The sequence below is a fragment of the Cetorhinus maximus genome, chromosome 11 (assembly GCF_964194155.1).
Source record: "Cetorhinus maximus chromosome 11, sCetMax3.hap1.1, whole genome shotgun sequence".
NCBI classification, from domain to species: domain Eukaryota; kingdom Metazoa; phylum Chordata; class Chondrichthyes; order Lamniformes; family Cetorhinidae; genus Cetorhinus; species Cetorhinus maximus.
The window spans coordinates 116,588,720-116,603,241 of NC_135889.1; the positions used below are offsets into that span (position 1 = coordinate 116,588,720).

The window sequence follows — 14,522 nt, forward strand, 5'->3', positions numbered from 1 at the left end:
GTGGCTACAAGGGCAGGTCAGTGGTGAGTAACTTACTCCTGACTCCCCTAGGCCTGTCCACCATCTACAAGGCACAAGTCAGGGGTATGATGGAATACCCCCCACATGCCTAGATGAGTGCAGCTCCAACAGCACTCAAGAAGCTCAACACCATCCAGGACAAAGCCTGCTTGATTGGCATCCCATCCACCACCTTAAACATTCGCTACCTCCACAAATGACACACAGTGGCAGCAGTGTGTACCATCTGCAAGATGCACTGCAGAAACTCACCGAGGTTCTTTCAACAGCACCTTCCAAACCTGCGACCTCTACCACCTAGAAGGACAAAGGCAGCAGATGCATGGTAACACCACCACCTGCCAGTTCCCCTCCAAGTCACACACAATCCTGACTTGGAAATATATCGGCTGTTCCTTCACTGTCTCTGGGTCAAAATCCTGGAACTCCCTCCCTAACAGCACTGTGGGTGTACCTACACCACATGGATTGCAGTGGTTCAAGAAAGCAGCTCACCGCCACCTTCTCAAGGGCAATTAGGGATGGGTTATAAAAATGCTGGTTTAGCCAGCAATGCCCACATCCTGTGAAGGTATAAGAACAAGTTTTGGTCTCCTTACCTAAGGAAGGATGTACTTGCCTTAGAGGGAGTGCAGCAAAGATTCACTAAACATGTTCCTGGATGGGGACATTGCCCTATGAGGAGAGATTGAGCAGACAAGACCAATATTCCTTGGAGCTTAGAAGAAGACATGATCGAATTTAAAACATATAAAATTTCTAAGGGGCTTAATAGGGTAGATGCTGAGAAAATGTTTTCCTTAGAACACAGGGTCACAGTCTCAGATACGGGGTCGCTCATTTGGGAGTGAGATGAGGAGAAATTTCTTCACTCAAAGGGTTGTGAATCTTTGCAACCCTCTACACCAGAGAGCTGTGGATGCTCAGTATCTTCAAGACAGAGGCTGATAGATTTTTGCGATCTAAGAGAATTAAGGGATATGGGGATAGTGTGGGGAGGTGCAGCAGAGGTAGAAGATCAGCCTTGCTCCTGCTCCTAGATCTTAAGCTATGATCGAATCAATAGGCAAAACCTGTACCGAATCCTAAATTAAAAACTTCAAGGAGAAAAGAACTTACAGAGTTATCGGAGATGGAGGCTTGGAATGACCTCTTGGGGGGGTCAAATCATTCACGGGAGCCGTCCAATGCAGAGCTTATAATGGGAGAGTCAGGTTACTGGGAGGGATTGAGCCATGTACCTGAAAGTTGGGAATGGGGTTTGAGGCTGGCAGCCAGGCCGAGCGAGGGTTCTCCTGGTATCGGAAGGGTCCATTGAAGGTCTGAGTGATGGCGCTGAGATTGTAGGCACAGACTGCGGAGGCTGCGATGCTATTCCTGTTGGAAGATTCGGAGGAGTTAACATTGAGTGCGCACATCAATACAGGACCCACATCTCCCTAATGTAGCTGCTCTATTTCCCTCCACCCACCTCACCTCCCCATTGTGAGGGCAGCCACTTCACTTGTTCTCAGGTAATTGCCAAGATCACCTTTATCAGCTCTAAGGAAGTGCATTATACAGGTCTGCATTAACTCCCATATAGCATCACAGAATAATAGAGCAGAGGAGACCATTCAGCCCATCATGCCTGTGCCAGCTTCTTGAAAAGAGCCATTCAATTAGTCCCACAACCCCTGCTCTGACAACCTTTTCCCCTGCGCGTATTAATCCAATTCGAATTGGAGTTGCCAACTCTGGCTGGACATATCCCTGGAGGGTTTATCACTCCCAACTATCCCTCCCCAACACTCGCAGTATATTCTGATGAAAGGTCATCGACCTGAAATGTTAACTATTTCCCTCTCCACAGATGCTCCCTGAGCATCTCCAGTATTTTTCTATTTTCATTTCAGTTTTCCAGAACCGACAGTATTTTCTTGCTGGATTTTACTATAGTTGTCCTTTTGCTCTTCTTTGGGATGAGACCTTAAACCATCTGCTTTCCCAAGGTTGCCAAAGATCCCATGTCACTATTTTGAAGAGGAGGAGTTCACACAAGTGTTCAACCTACAATTCTCCCTCAACCAGCAGGACTGAAAAATAGAACAGGTGATTTGGTCATTATCACAGTGCTGTTTACCGGAGCTTGCTGTGCACAAATTGGCAGCCAGATTTGCTAAATCCCAACTACCCTTCCAAAGTACTTCATTGGCTGTGAAGCACTTTGGGACGTCCTGAGGTTGTGAAAGGCGATATATAAATGCAAGCCTTTCTTCGTCCTTTCTCTTTCAATGGTGGCTCCGACAATTGGGGAACTAAAGCGTAGTGGGGTGAGGAAGAATAATAATGGCCTAATGTTTTGACTGCTGATGCAGAATGCGGTGAGCCCATCCATTAAGGACAGGGCCAGGCTTGTGAGGTTCCGCCCCTGCAGCCGAATAGCCAGTTGACAGCAACCAGTTCGGGCCTCAATCGTATGCAGCATTGGGGTTGCCCTTTGTGGACTTCCCTCTCTGCCAATGCCTTGTTGGCAGCTTAGAAAGGATGTTCAAATCCAGCCAGGTCCCTTACACCTGTACCTCACTGTGAGGTAAATCAACAATCAAAGGTAAATAAAGGAGCAGAAAAAAGATTAGGTAGTAATTGTTTTTTGAAAAAACCCTGGCAAACAATGGTTGTGTGCAAGACAGGTGATGTGGAATGAATCTGTAATCCAGCACTTCAAGGCTGAACAGAATCAATATAGCTCACTAACAATCGGAATTGTCACAAATACTATCAAAACGTTACCCTTCCAAAATAAACTGCTCAGGTTGTATTCCCAAATAGTCACAAAAAAGCACAAGTCAAGCGTGTGATGAAATGCTCTCCACTTCCTGGATGAGTGCAGCTCCAACAACACACTAGAAGCTTGACACCATCCAGGGCAAAGCAGCCTGCTTGATTGGCACCCCATCCACAAATATTCACTCCCTCTAGCACCGACACACAGTAGCAGCAGCGTGTGTACCAAATACAAGATGCACTGCAGCTACTCACCAAGGCTCCTTCAGCAGCACCTTCCAAACCCACAACCTCTACCACTTAGAAGGACAAGGGCAGCAGATAGATGGGAGCACCTGTGGTAGTTCCCCTCCAAGCCACACGCCATCCTGACTTGGAAATATATCTCCGTTCCTTCACTGTCACTGTGTCAAAATCCTGGAACTCCCTCCCTAACAGCACTGTGGATGTACCTACAACCACATGGACTGTAGCGGTTCAAGAAGGTGGTTCACCACCACCTTCTCAAGGGCAATTAGGGATGGATAGTAAACGCTAACATTGCCAGCGACACTCGCATCCCGTAAATGATCAAAACAATTAAGCTATCCCATGTCAGCCTACTCTGGAAATCTCCTATCGCTCACTAGGGATGCATCCCAGATTCTCAGCCTTAAATCATCTCCTGTGGCTGCCTTCCATTCTAAGTCAGTGACAGTACGACATCAATCCCCAGCTCAGCACCCCCACCTCCTCTACATACACATCATTTTCCTTTTAACACAACGGGTTGAATTGTTACACTCTGATGGGGGCAGGCATGGAAGTAGGTGGGCCCATAATTTCCAACCACTGGCCAGCCTGCCAGTTTATTGGCACCATCCTGCCTTCTGGGCCATCTTCCCAGAGGTGGGGTTTGGGGGCCTGGGCAACCAATTAAGGCACTTTATATGTCTACTGTCAGGGGTCAACTGGAGATATTGGGGACCAGGCCAGCAGCCTAGAGGCATCCTCCTGCTGGTAGACCAGGAGGCCAGCACTCCAGGCAGGCCTCGAGCATCCCCCCCACTACCCTCACCTCCTTGGCCACAGCTGCAGCCTCAGGGCCCCCTTTGGGAGAAATCCCGCTCCACAATGGTGGCCTGGCTGTTAACCTTATTTTATATTTAACATGATGAAAAGTTGGAGAGAGAGAGAGAGAGAGTAACTCTACCTTGAGGCACCCTCTCTTTTGCTTACTGCTTCTTCAGTGCTGGAGGGCCTCCTGTTGGCTGTCCAGCTTCGAGAGACCACCCACCCATCCTTATTTGGGCAGTGAGCCCACCCTCTGGCTGCAAATTGGCCAATTCTGGAAAAATCACTCTTGGGTGATTGTTTCTCCCAATGGCAGCCTCCGATCCTCATTTGACCCTGACTCCAGGGTTCTGAAGGCCGTGGGTAAAACTCTGCCCGATATGCAGTTGGTTCTGATGCCCACAGAGTTTCATTGTGTAAGAGTAGACCATTGTTGCCATGGTGCCTGCACCCACTTTCTACCCACTCTCTTACCCCTTTCTTCAACTCTTTCACTATTTCTCAAATATTCAACCACTTTCCTCTTAGACATTACGATAGATTCTGCTTTCCAGCCTCTGCCACAATAAAGAGGGGCAATTTTGACCCTGTGATAGTTAACCGTGCTCTTCTCCACCGATGCTGCCCCAGACCTGCTGAGTTTTTCCAGGTATTTCTGTTTCTGTTTTTGTTTTGGATTTCCAGCATCCGCAGTTTTTTTGCTTTTATCTATTGGCTGATCTGTTTGTGTTTTGAATTCCACGTTCCCGTCTACCCCGCATAACCTTTGATTCCCTTGCCTGACAAGAATCTGTCGACCTCCGCCTTAAAAAATATTCAGTGACCCCCCCGCTTCCACTGCTTTTGTGGGGGGCCGGGGCGGGGGGGGTCAGAGAGTTCCAAAGGCGCACAGCCCTCTGAGTGAAAAAAAATTCTCCTCATCTCCGTCCTAAAACGGCAACCCCTAGTTTTAAAACAGTGCCCCCTAGTTCTGCACTCCTCCACCCCACACCCCCACTCCCCGACCCCCTCCCCGGGTAAATATCCTGATCATCCATTTTGAATGACGTCGAGGGGTAAATATATGTCAGGCCGCCAGGGAGAGCCCCCCTGCCCCGGTCCTCTTCGAGGAGAGTACAGTGAGAACTTTTACATCCACCCGAGAGGGCACATGGGGGACTCGATTGAACCTCTCATCCCGAACGGCAATGTTTCCAACAGTGCAGCGGAAAAGAAGCAGAAGAAACAAAGAGGGAGGGAGTGTGGGGATTAAAAATTTATTAACACACGTCTTCGCTGACAGGACACGCTTGTAGCGTTCTGGAACCACCGCCTCAGTGTTCAGCCCAAGATCAAGCAACGGGAGTTTATAGGCTGCAGACGATGACAGCAAATAGCTCTAAATGGGGGCCGTTTGGTCTGTATCAGCTGTAAATCTGGAGCAAACTCGAACTGACATCTCCAATTAAATACAGGGCTCAAGTTTCAGCTCGCTCATCTGTGCTAAATATTCCCAAGGAAAAAAAAATATATATAATCAGCATTTAGCAGCCACTGACTTGACATGGGGTTGAGTTGTATATTCAGAGCCTTCCACACGATACCCAAATGAATTCTGCCCTGCCTAAAAGATGGCTTCATTTGTTATCGAGTGACAAGTGCGATGTTATTGCAGCGTTCTGGCGGGCTGCCAGCAGTTGCTTGCTTACATCCTAAATCTCCAGGAGCGAGACAGAGGGGAGCAAGCAATGAAGGAAAGAGAAACTGAAACCCACCTTCCTTTAGACAACAATACCATTGACTACAGCGAGCGATCAGGATTAAGAACAAAGTCCTGGCAATGCCAATGCAAAGATGCAGAAATTCTTTCCTAGCTTGGCTCATTAAAGTGAAAGCAACACCCACAGGGACCAAGTCCAAACAGCAACAATAACTTGCATTTGTAAAGTGCCTATCTTTAACGCAGCATATTTATCACCTTAAAACCAGAGCCATGCAATTCAGGGGGGAAGTTAGGAATCACAGGCTGCATACTACAGGGGACGGTGGGGGGTGTGTGTGTGTGTGTGTGGAGGCACCACTCCACCCCTCCCCTGGCCCCCACCCAGGAAGTGAAGTCAGCTGGAAGCCGACTCACTCCGCGCCAGCCCGGCCCCATGACCGTAACATGGTGCAGGTGGGCTGAATGGCCTGGCAGTGGGACCTCCGCCCCTCGCTCGGGAGCTGTCAGCCAATCCAGCCGGCCGGCCGCACCAGCAGCCCTGGCAGTGCCGAGGTCTCATTGGCGGCCACTGCCAGGACAGCAGCCAGTCCCAAGGAGAAGAGGCCCAATGGATCCCGGAGAAAGGCAAGTCCAGCGGCATTGGGCAGGGAGAGTTTGACCAGCTTGGCTGGGGTGAGGGAATGGAGGAGGGGCTGGGTTTTGGAGAGCAGGCGGGTAGGAAGAAAGGGGGGGGCTTCTATCTAAGGCCAGGCTGCCCCCTCCCCTCCCCCCCGACTGTGTGCAAAGGGCAGCCCCTGTAGATAGCAGCCCCCCTTCTTTCCCACCCTTTTTGACAAAAAAGAGCCTGCCCACTCTCGCTCAGCCTCCCACGCCAACCGTGTTGTGGTGTGGGTAGCGTATTATCGGGGTCGATTGGTTTGTTAACAAGCTCACTTGACCCTTGATTTATTCATTTCAATATGGTGGGTGGGCTGCCAATTTTGCCGCCTGCCCATCCCCCTTGTGTTACGTGGGTGAGCTCGTGGTGGGGGAGGGGAGGTGCTGGGGTGGGCACCTGCCCTATTTGACGTCCCCCCCCCCCCCCCCACCCCCCACCGAAAACATGCCCGGCGGGGGCACGTAAAATCCAGCCCCACATCTTCATGCAAAGGGTGGTGGAATTGTGGAACGTTCTCTCCCAAAAAGCAGCAGATGCTAGCTTAAGTCACCATTTTAAATCTGAGATTTTTGCTCCCCAGGATTATAAAGGGACATGGATCCAAGGTGGGTGGATAGGGTTTGGATACAGATCAGCTATGACTTCACTGAATGGTGGCGGAACAGGCTTGAGGGGCTGAATGGCCTACTCTTGCCCCACACTACGTCCCAAGGCACTTAAGAACCTAAAACAATGGAAGGGGTGGAAGTCACGTCTCAGGCTGAAGGAACAACACTCCAAGTCACAGGTTGAACTGCAAGAGCAACATCATTTAATCTGCCATGCGCAATCTGACCTTCCATCCCCAGGTCAGGTGACCCCATACTGAATACCGTACAGTACCCAATACTCAAGTCCACTCACGCAATCAGCGATCAGCATGACAGTGGATAGGGAGGGAGGTAATTCCAGAGGTTGAGGCCCAGTCAGCTGAAGGCATGGCTGCCCAGGGTGGGGTGATGGAGATCAGGGATCCCAAGAGGCCAGAGTTGGAGGAGTGCAGAGTTCACAGGGGCTTGTGGGGCTGGAGGAGATTATAGAGATAGGGAGGGGCAAAGCTATCGAGGGGTCTGAGCACAAAGATGAGAATTTTAAAATTAAGGCGTTCCTGGAGCGGGCTGAATCCATACCAAGTTAGCTGGTCCCGGACCGGACTGTATTGGGGGGATTACATGTGGCATCGCTACCCCTCAAATAGGGAGGGTATCACAATCAGCCAGACCTCCATCCCAATCACCATCTAATGACTCTGCTGTAAAGTGTATGAACAGGTGGGCTATATGAGGAAGGGATGAGAAATGGCACCAAAAACCTCCATGGTCTAAATCCACGGCTCCCATATGCCGAACAGCATGAGGTTTCGAAGGAGAAAAGAATGAGAGAAGATGAGAAAAATATCTTTCATGCTGTGAGTTATTATGATCTGGAACTCACTGCCAGAAAGGCAGATTCAATAGTAACTTTCAAAATGGAACAGGATAAACATTTGAGAATTAAGCAGAAACGTGCAGGGTTTTGGGGAACGAACGGGATAAAGAGTGGGGAACCGGGAGTAGACAGGGCTTTCAAAGGGCTGGCAGAGACGCAATGGGATGAATGGTCTCCTTCTGTGCTGTGTGATTTTCTTGCTGCTCATGGAGCCACCAACTCCAAGAAAAGGTACAGGAAGCAAAGATAAAATCAGAACAAAAAAACGCCATGTGGAGTTGTTTAGTGTCCATTCCAAAAAAAAACAGAATTGAACCGCATTCCATTTGCTTTTTAGCAGCAGAGATTGCTCACAGGAAATCTGAGGGGTTTTGTATACTTACCATGATGACCTTTGCTCTTCACTTGCCCTTTACCTCCCACATCCTGCCAATCTCAGAGTCAGGAACAGAGGCGGTGAGGGGGTGGAGGGTCAACTCTTGAGTCTGCTAAATTTATGCCTTTTTTGACATCTGTGACTTAAAACAAGGCCAAATGTTCAGAGCTAATTATAGGATTTTACTAAATATAAAGCATTGGCTTGCTGCCTTTCCCTCTGTCACATACAGAAACAACTGTGAATGATGGGGCAACAAAGGCCAAACAGGGGAAACTCATCTCTTTCCCTCCTGTTTAAGTGTCAGCCGTGGCTGAGTGGGTTGTAGTCTCACCTTTGATTCAGAAGGCTGTGAGTTCAAGTTTTTGTTTGTCCAGTGCAATGGGAAGTGGTGAGTAAGCTCGAGGATCTAGTCAAAGCCCACGGGATTGAAGGCCTGTAAAATCCAAGGGGTGGTCTTCCTGCCCACCGCATCCTGAACTGTCAGAAATTTTACGGGGACGGTGGAGGCCCACCTGTCCTTGGGCCTATTGAGGCCCTTAAGTGGCCATAATAAGCCACTCAAGGAGCTCATTCCTCCCCTCCCGCTATTTTACCCATGCCAGGGGGAGGCCCACGCTCAGTGGTGAGTCCAGCAGCTTTGGCAGCAGGGGCTGGTGTAGGGCAAGGCATGGGACCACCTTCTTTGCAGCTCCCCAGGCCCTATCGGAGGCATCCCTCCCCCACAAGGTCCTGCTTCCCCCTTCACTGCCCCACCCACCACCACCACCCCAGCTTTTCAAACCTGGCCCCCTGCCACACCCCCTGGCAGCCTGACAGCACGGTCCCCGCGATACCATGGACTGGCCTTGGGAGTCCAGGCTCCTTTTCAGTAGGGTTACCTATAGTCCCAGCAGTGGCCATCACTCCCATCTGGCTGGCCAGCAGCTCTCTAAGGCAGGACTTCCCCCCAAGAGAGGGGCGGAAGTCTTGCTTTAAAACAATTAATGCTGCTGCTCCCAGCAACATCCCAGCACCCTGTAAAATCCAGCCCATGGATCTATTCTTAAGCCTCGCTAAAACAACAGTAACTGTTGGTCTTGGATAGGTGGGGTCTCTAGTGGGGAAGTGGCCCTGGAGAGGGTGGATGTGGTGTCCAACACATTGGGCACCGTAGGTTGATAACACCCCTGATTTAGCTGAGGTTTCCTTTGCCTTTGTTGGAGCTTGGTTGCTTATTTTGGCTTCCTTTAGTTTTCAGTTTAGTTTAGTTTTTTCTTTATTTGCTCTTTCATGGAATCGTTGGCAAGGCCAGAGTTTGCTGCCCATCCCTAATTGCCCTTGAACTGAGTGGCTTCTGAGGCCATTTCAGAGGGCAGTTAAGAGTCAACCACTGGAGTCTCACGTAGGCCAGATCAGGTACGGACGGCAGGTTTCCTTCCCTGAAGGACATGAGTGAACCAGATGGGTTTTTACAATAATTAATGATCGTTGTCATGGTCACCATTACTGGGACTAGCTTTATAGCCCAATTTTTATGAATTGAATTTAAATTCCACTTGCTGCCATGGTGGGATTAGAACCCATGTCCCCAGAGCATTAGTCTGGGCTTCTAGACTGCCAGCCCAGGAACATCACCACCGTCTCCCCTTAATTTAAGATTGATTGGACCCTATGGGGAGAATTTGGCGTGGGCGGGCCAATTAAGGCCCAGAAGCGCTGTGCGCTCCCTGTGCAGGCGGGGGGGAGTAGGGTGAGCCGGGGTCTGCGCTCTTTCGCGCATACGCTTGACAGAGCACAGAACTCTCCCTGAGGCAAAGAGCTGCCTCAGGGAGATCAGTTTGATTTTTTAAAATTTTAATAAAGACAAAAAAAAACACAATTTTTAAGACATGTCCCCTCATGTGACAGTGTCACATGAGCTAGGATATGTCAATGAATTTTCTGAAAAATTTTTTATTAAACTTTAAAAACCTTCATGAAACCTCATCCTGCCCGTGGACGAGGTTTCATGATAAATGCGAAGGCCGCCTGGGCTCTTCTCCTGCCCCCCACCCGCCGACCTTAAGGTTGGGCAGGCAGCTCAGTTAAGTACTTTAATTGATATTTAAATGGCCTTAATCGGCCTTTGACAGTTCGGCGGGTGTGCAGATGACTCCGATGCGGGCCCGCCGAACTGAATATCTGATTGACATGCGGTGATGTCAGGACACACGCCCAACGTCACCGCGCGTCGGTGAATGGGCCCTGCCCCCGCACGCTGACCAGGTGATTAGGCCCTATGTTACTTTCCTATATTATATTGGGGTGCCCAAAAAGAAACAATATCCTGTGGTGAATTTGGTCTGGTCACTTTGCGGTAACTCAGGGTGACCTGTATTGGCCCAGCAAAAAAAGCCCACTCAAGAGACTAGAGCACATAATCCAGGGTAACACTTCAGTACAGTTCTGAGGAGGTGCTGCTCTGTAAGAGATACCATCTTTCAGGTGAGACCTCAAACCGAGGTCCAGCCTTCACCCTTTGTGGGCAAGTTAATCCTACGGCAGTATTGTTAGCACCGGGATTGGAGGAGTGTGCGAATTATCAAGCCCCACTACTCAGCAGGCGATACCATTATTTTAAATGTTTTAACTTTCTCACAGAAATGCCCAGTTGTGTACCTATCATCCTAGTAACCCAGAAGGAAAGAGACTCTGACCAGGCTTCCTTCAAAAACTCAAGATTGATTTAATTTATTTTAAAACAAAGCTTTTTTTAACAAGCTGTGATCGGGAAGTATAACCATCTATCTCTTCCTAAAGAATTCCCCCAGCACACACTGGCACAGACACAAGACACACACAGGCAAACAGATGGAGTCTCTCTCTGCAGAGATGGGCTTTGGAGGATGGGCGTTATAAAATAACGCCAAAAACAAGCAGGTTCACAACTGAAGTGTTTTTCCCTCGCTCCCTTTTTCTGGACTCGAAGTGTTAACTCTGTTTCTCTCTCCACGGGCGCTGCGAGACCTGCTGGAGTTTTCCCGGCATTTTCTGTTTTTATTTCAGATTTCCAGCATCCGCAGTATTTTGCTTTTATTTATTTCGTTAATTAAAGCTCTTTGCAGTTCAAAAGAAAACAAACAACTCCGTCTCAAGTACCATATTGGTCAGCTGATTTCTTGGAAAAAGCCTGCTTGTCGACGGTTCCAAGGTGAACTTTTGACCTTCTTTTAAAAAAAATCCCAGGCGAGCATCCAAATTTCCATTTCATGCCTTGTCTTTCCATTTTGTAAAAGGAAACTTCAGTTTTGAGAGATATGATTCTAACAGTATTTCAAAGAAGTTCAGGGTTGTCCTCCTCTGTGCACTGACCAATACCAACATCACTAAAACAGGTTATCTGGTTGTTATCACGTCACAGGATTGTGGGAGTTTGCTGGGCGCAAATTGGCTCCTGTGTTTCCCGCATTACAACAGTGACTACACTTCAAAAGTGCTTAATTAGCTGTAAAGCATTTTGTGATGTCCTGAGGTTGTGAAAGGTGCTATATCAATGCATAGTTTTTTTTTAACGCACATGGGTCTCAACTCAAATCAAATCCATGGACCAATGATCACTTAATTTCATATCAATAAATCTTCTTCTAGGTTTTCCCATGGGATGTGGGCATTGCTGGCAAGGCCAGGATTTATTGTCCATCCCTAATTGCCCTTCAGTAGGTGGTGGTGAGCTGCCTTCTTGAACCGCTGCAGTCCATGTGGTGCAGGCACACCCACAGTGCCGTTAGGGAGGGGGGTTCCAGGGTTTTGGCCCAGCGACAGTGAAGGAACGGCAATATATTTCCAAGATGATGAGTGACTTGGAGGGGAACTTCCAGGTGGTGGTGTTCCCATCTATCTGCTGCCCTTGTCCTTCTAGAAGGTAGTGGTCGTGGGTTTGGAAGGTGCTGTCTAAGGAGTCTTGGTTAGTTTCTGCAGTGCATCTTGTAGATGGTACACACTGCTCTCACTGTGTGTCAGTGGTGGAGGGAGTGAATGTTTGTGGATGGGGTGCCAATCAAGTGGGCTGCTACTATATATGCACAGGTGAGTATCCAAATAATACCCACCACCTGAATACAATTAATACCCAATTAATAATGTACAGCTACTTTCAAGGCAACATTATTTTTATCCATTGGATGTGGGCATCGCTGGATAGGCCAGCATTTATAGCCCATCTAAATTGCCCTTGTTCAGTGGGTATTTAAGAGTCAACCACATTGCTGTGGGTCTGGAGTCACATGTAGGCCAGACCAGGTAAGGACGGCAGATTTCCTTCCCTAAAGGGACATTAGTGAACCAGATGAGTTGTTACAACAATCAACAATGGTTTTGTGGGCATCATCAGACTTTTAATTCCAGATTTTTGTTGGATTCAAATTTCACTATTTCGTCTGCCGTGGTGGGGTTCAAACGTGGGTCCTCAGAGCGTTACCCTGTGTCTCTGGGATACTAGCCCAGTGACAGTGCCACTCTGCCACCACATTGCTATAGACTGGGTAGTGCACCAAGAACAAATGAACAAAATTGTATGATTTGCTCAACAAGTTTCTGGTTCTGGTCACGATGTTCCAAATTGTCCAGCCTTAAACATTCACTCCCCCCGCCACTGGCATACCGACTCTGAAAGCAACTCACCAAAGCTCCTTTGACGGTACCTTCCAAAGCTGCAATCTCTACCACCTAAAAGAACAAGGGCAACAGACACATTGGAGGACCACCACCTGTGAGTTACCCACCGAGCCACTCACCATCCTGATTTAGATGGGCTATAAATGCTGGCCTATCCAGCGATGCCCACATCCAATGGATAAAAATAATGTTGCCTTGAAAGTAGCTGTACATTATTAATTGGGTATTAATTGTATTCAGGTGGTGGGTATTATTTGGATACTCACCTGTGCATATATAGTAGCAGCCCACTTGATTGGCACCCCATCCACAAACATTCACTCCCTCCACCACTGACACACAGTGAGAGCAGTGTGTACCATCTACAAGATGCACTGCAGAAACTAACCAAGACTCCTTAGACAGCACCTTCCAAACCCACGACCACTACCTTCTAGAAGGACAAGGGCAGCAGATAGATGGGAACACCACCACCTGGAAGTTCCCCTCCAAGTCACTCATCATCTTGGAAATATATTGCCGTTCCTTCACTGTCGCTGGGTCAAAATCCTGGAACTCCCTCCCTAACAGCACTGTGGGTGTACCTACACCACAGGATCTGCAGCGGTTCAAGAAGGCAGCTCACCGCCACCTTCTCAAGGGTAATTAGGGATGGGCAATAAATGCTGGCCTAGACAGTGATGCTCACATCCCATGCACAAATTTTTAAAAGGGCTGAAAGAGATGATTTTGGTTGGAGTTTCGTGATATACAACGTGTATCTCTGTCAATAAAAGATTGTAAATGCATAAAGATCAGTCTTCAGCGCTGGTTCCCTGAGTTCCAATTACATCGCTCCTCTCATTCACCCTGCCATTGGCAGCTGTGCCTTCAGTTGTCTAGGTCTCATACTCTGGAATTCCCCCTCTACAGTTCCCTGCCTCTCCAGATCCCTTTCCTCCTTTGGGACATTCCTTAAAACTCACCTCTTTGGCCAAGTTTTTGATCACCTCTTTGGATATTTATTTCTGTAGCAATAGTGTCCATTTTCTGATTGTCTCGCTGTGTGAAGCACGTTGGGGTGTTTTAGTCTATTAACTGCAAATCGTTGATGATTGTTTGTACAACTGAATGGGGTGTCAAGCCTCTCCAGAAGCCACCTAGCAGTTAATAAGCAGTGTTATAAAGACGCCCAGTTTCCTTCTCTGAAGGGAATTAGTGAACTGGTTCAGTAGATCAATCCAGTGGCTTTTCATGGCCACTGCTCTCCGGTATCAACCTGTCATCAGCTTTATTGTCACCTCACCTAAAAACAACAACAAATTGCATTTCTGTAGCACCTCTCGCCCTCGTCGGCGGTCCCTCACAATCGAGGAAGACATCCATCAGATGCCTCCAACAACATCACATAAAGCTGCCAGGTTTGAAGGTGGCAATTCAGGATGGGGGGGGTGAGGTTCCACGCACACCCTTGGTGTAACCCAACGGCCAATCTTAATTGGGCAGCGAGCGTCATCATGCCTTACCCCCAGGGTACCTGTTTCAACAGGGACCAGAAGTGGAAACCATGGCTGGTATTTTGCCTGTTTCACAGATCAAAGACACTGCGAACAATGCCTCCAAGACAGATTAAGAAACAATAACTTGCATTTATATAGCATTTTTTACATCCCACGGAGCTTCACCCGGAGCGCTATCAAATATTGACACCAAGCCACATCAGGGAGTAATGGGACAGGTTTGATCAATGGGGTTAAGGAGATCATAAAGGTGGAAAGAGAGGCAGAGGGGTTCAGGGAGGGAATTCCAGAGCTTAGTACCCACGAAGCTGAAGGCATGACCACCAATGGTGCGGTGATTAAAAC

At 48.5% G+C, this 14,522-nt stretch overlaps 1 protein-coding gene across 2 annotated transcripts in view; it reads right to left on the minus strand.

Annotated features, from left to right (window-relative positions):
* Positions 1-14,522, minus strand: part of sema5ba (sema domain, seven thrombospondin repeats (type 1 and type 1-like), transmembrane domain (TM) and short cytoplasmic domain, (semaphorin) 5Ba) — a 344,144-nt gene that overhangs the window by 84,733 nt on the left and 244,889 nt on the right. For both annotated transcript variants that reach the window (XM_078552610.1, XM_078552611.1), the window contains exon 10: positions 1,263-1,398. In XM_078552610.1, coding sequence (XP_078408736.1) covers positions 1,263-1,398 — 136 coding nt within the window. The remainder of the gene's footprint in view (positions 1-1,262; positions 1,399-14,522) is intronic.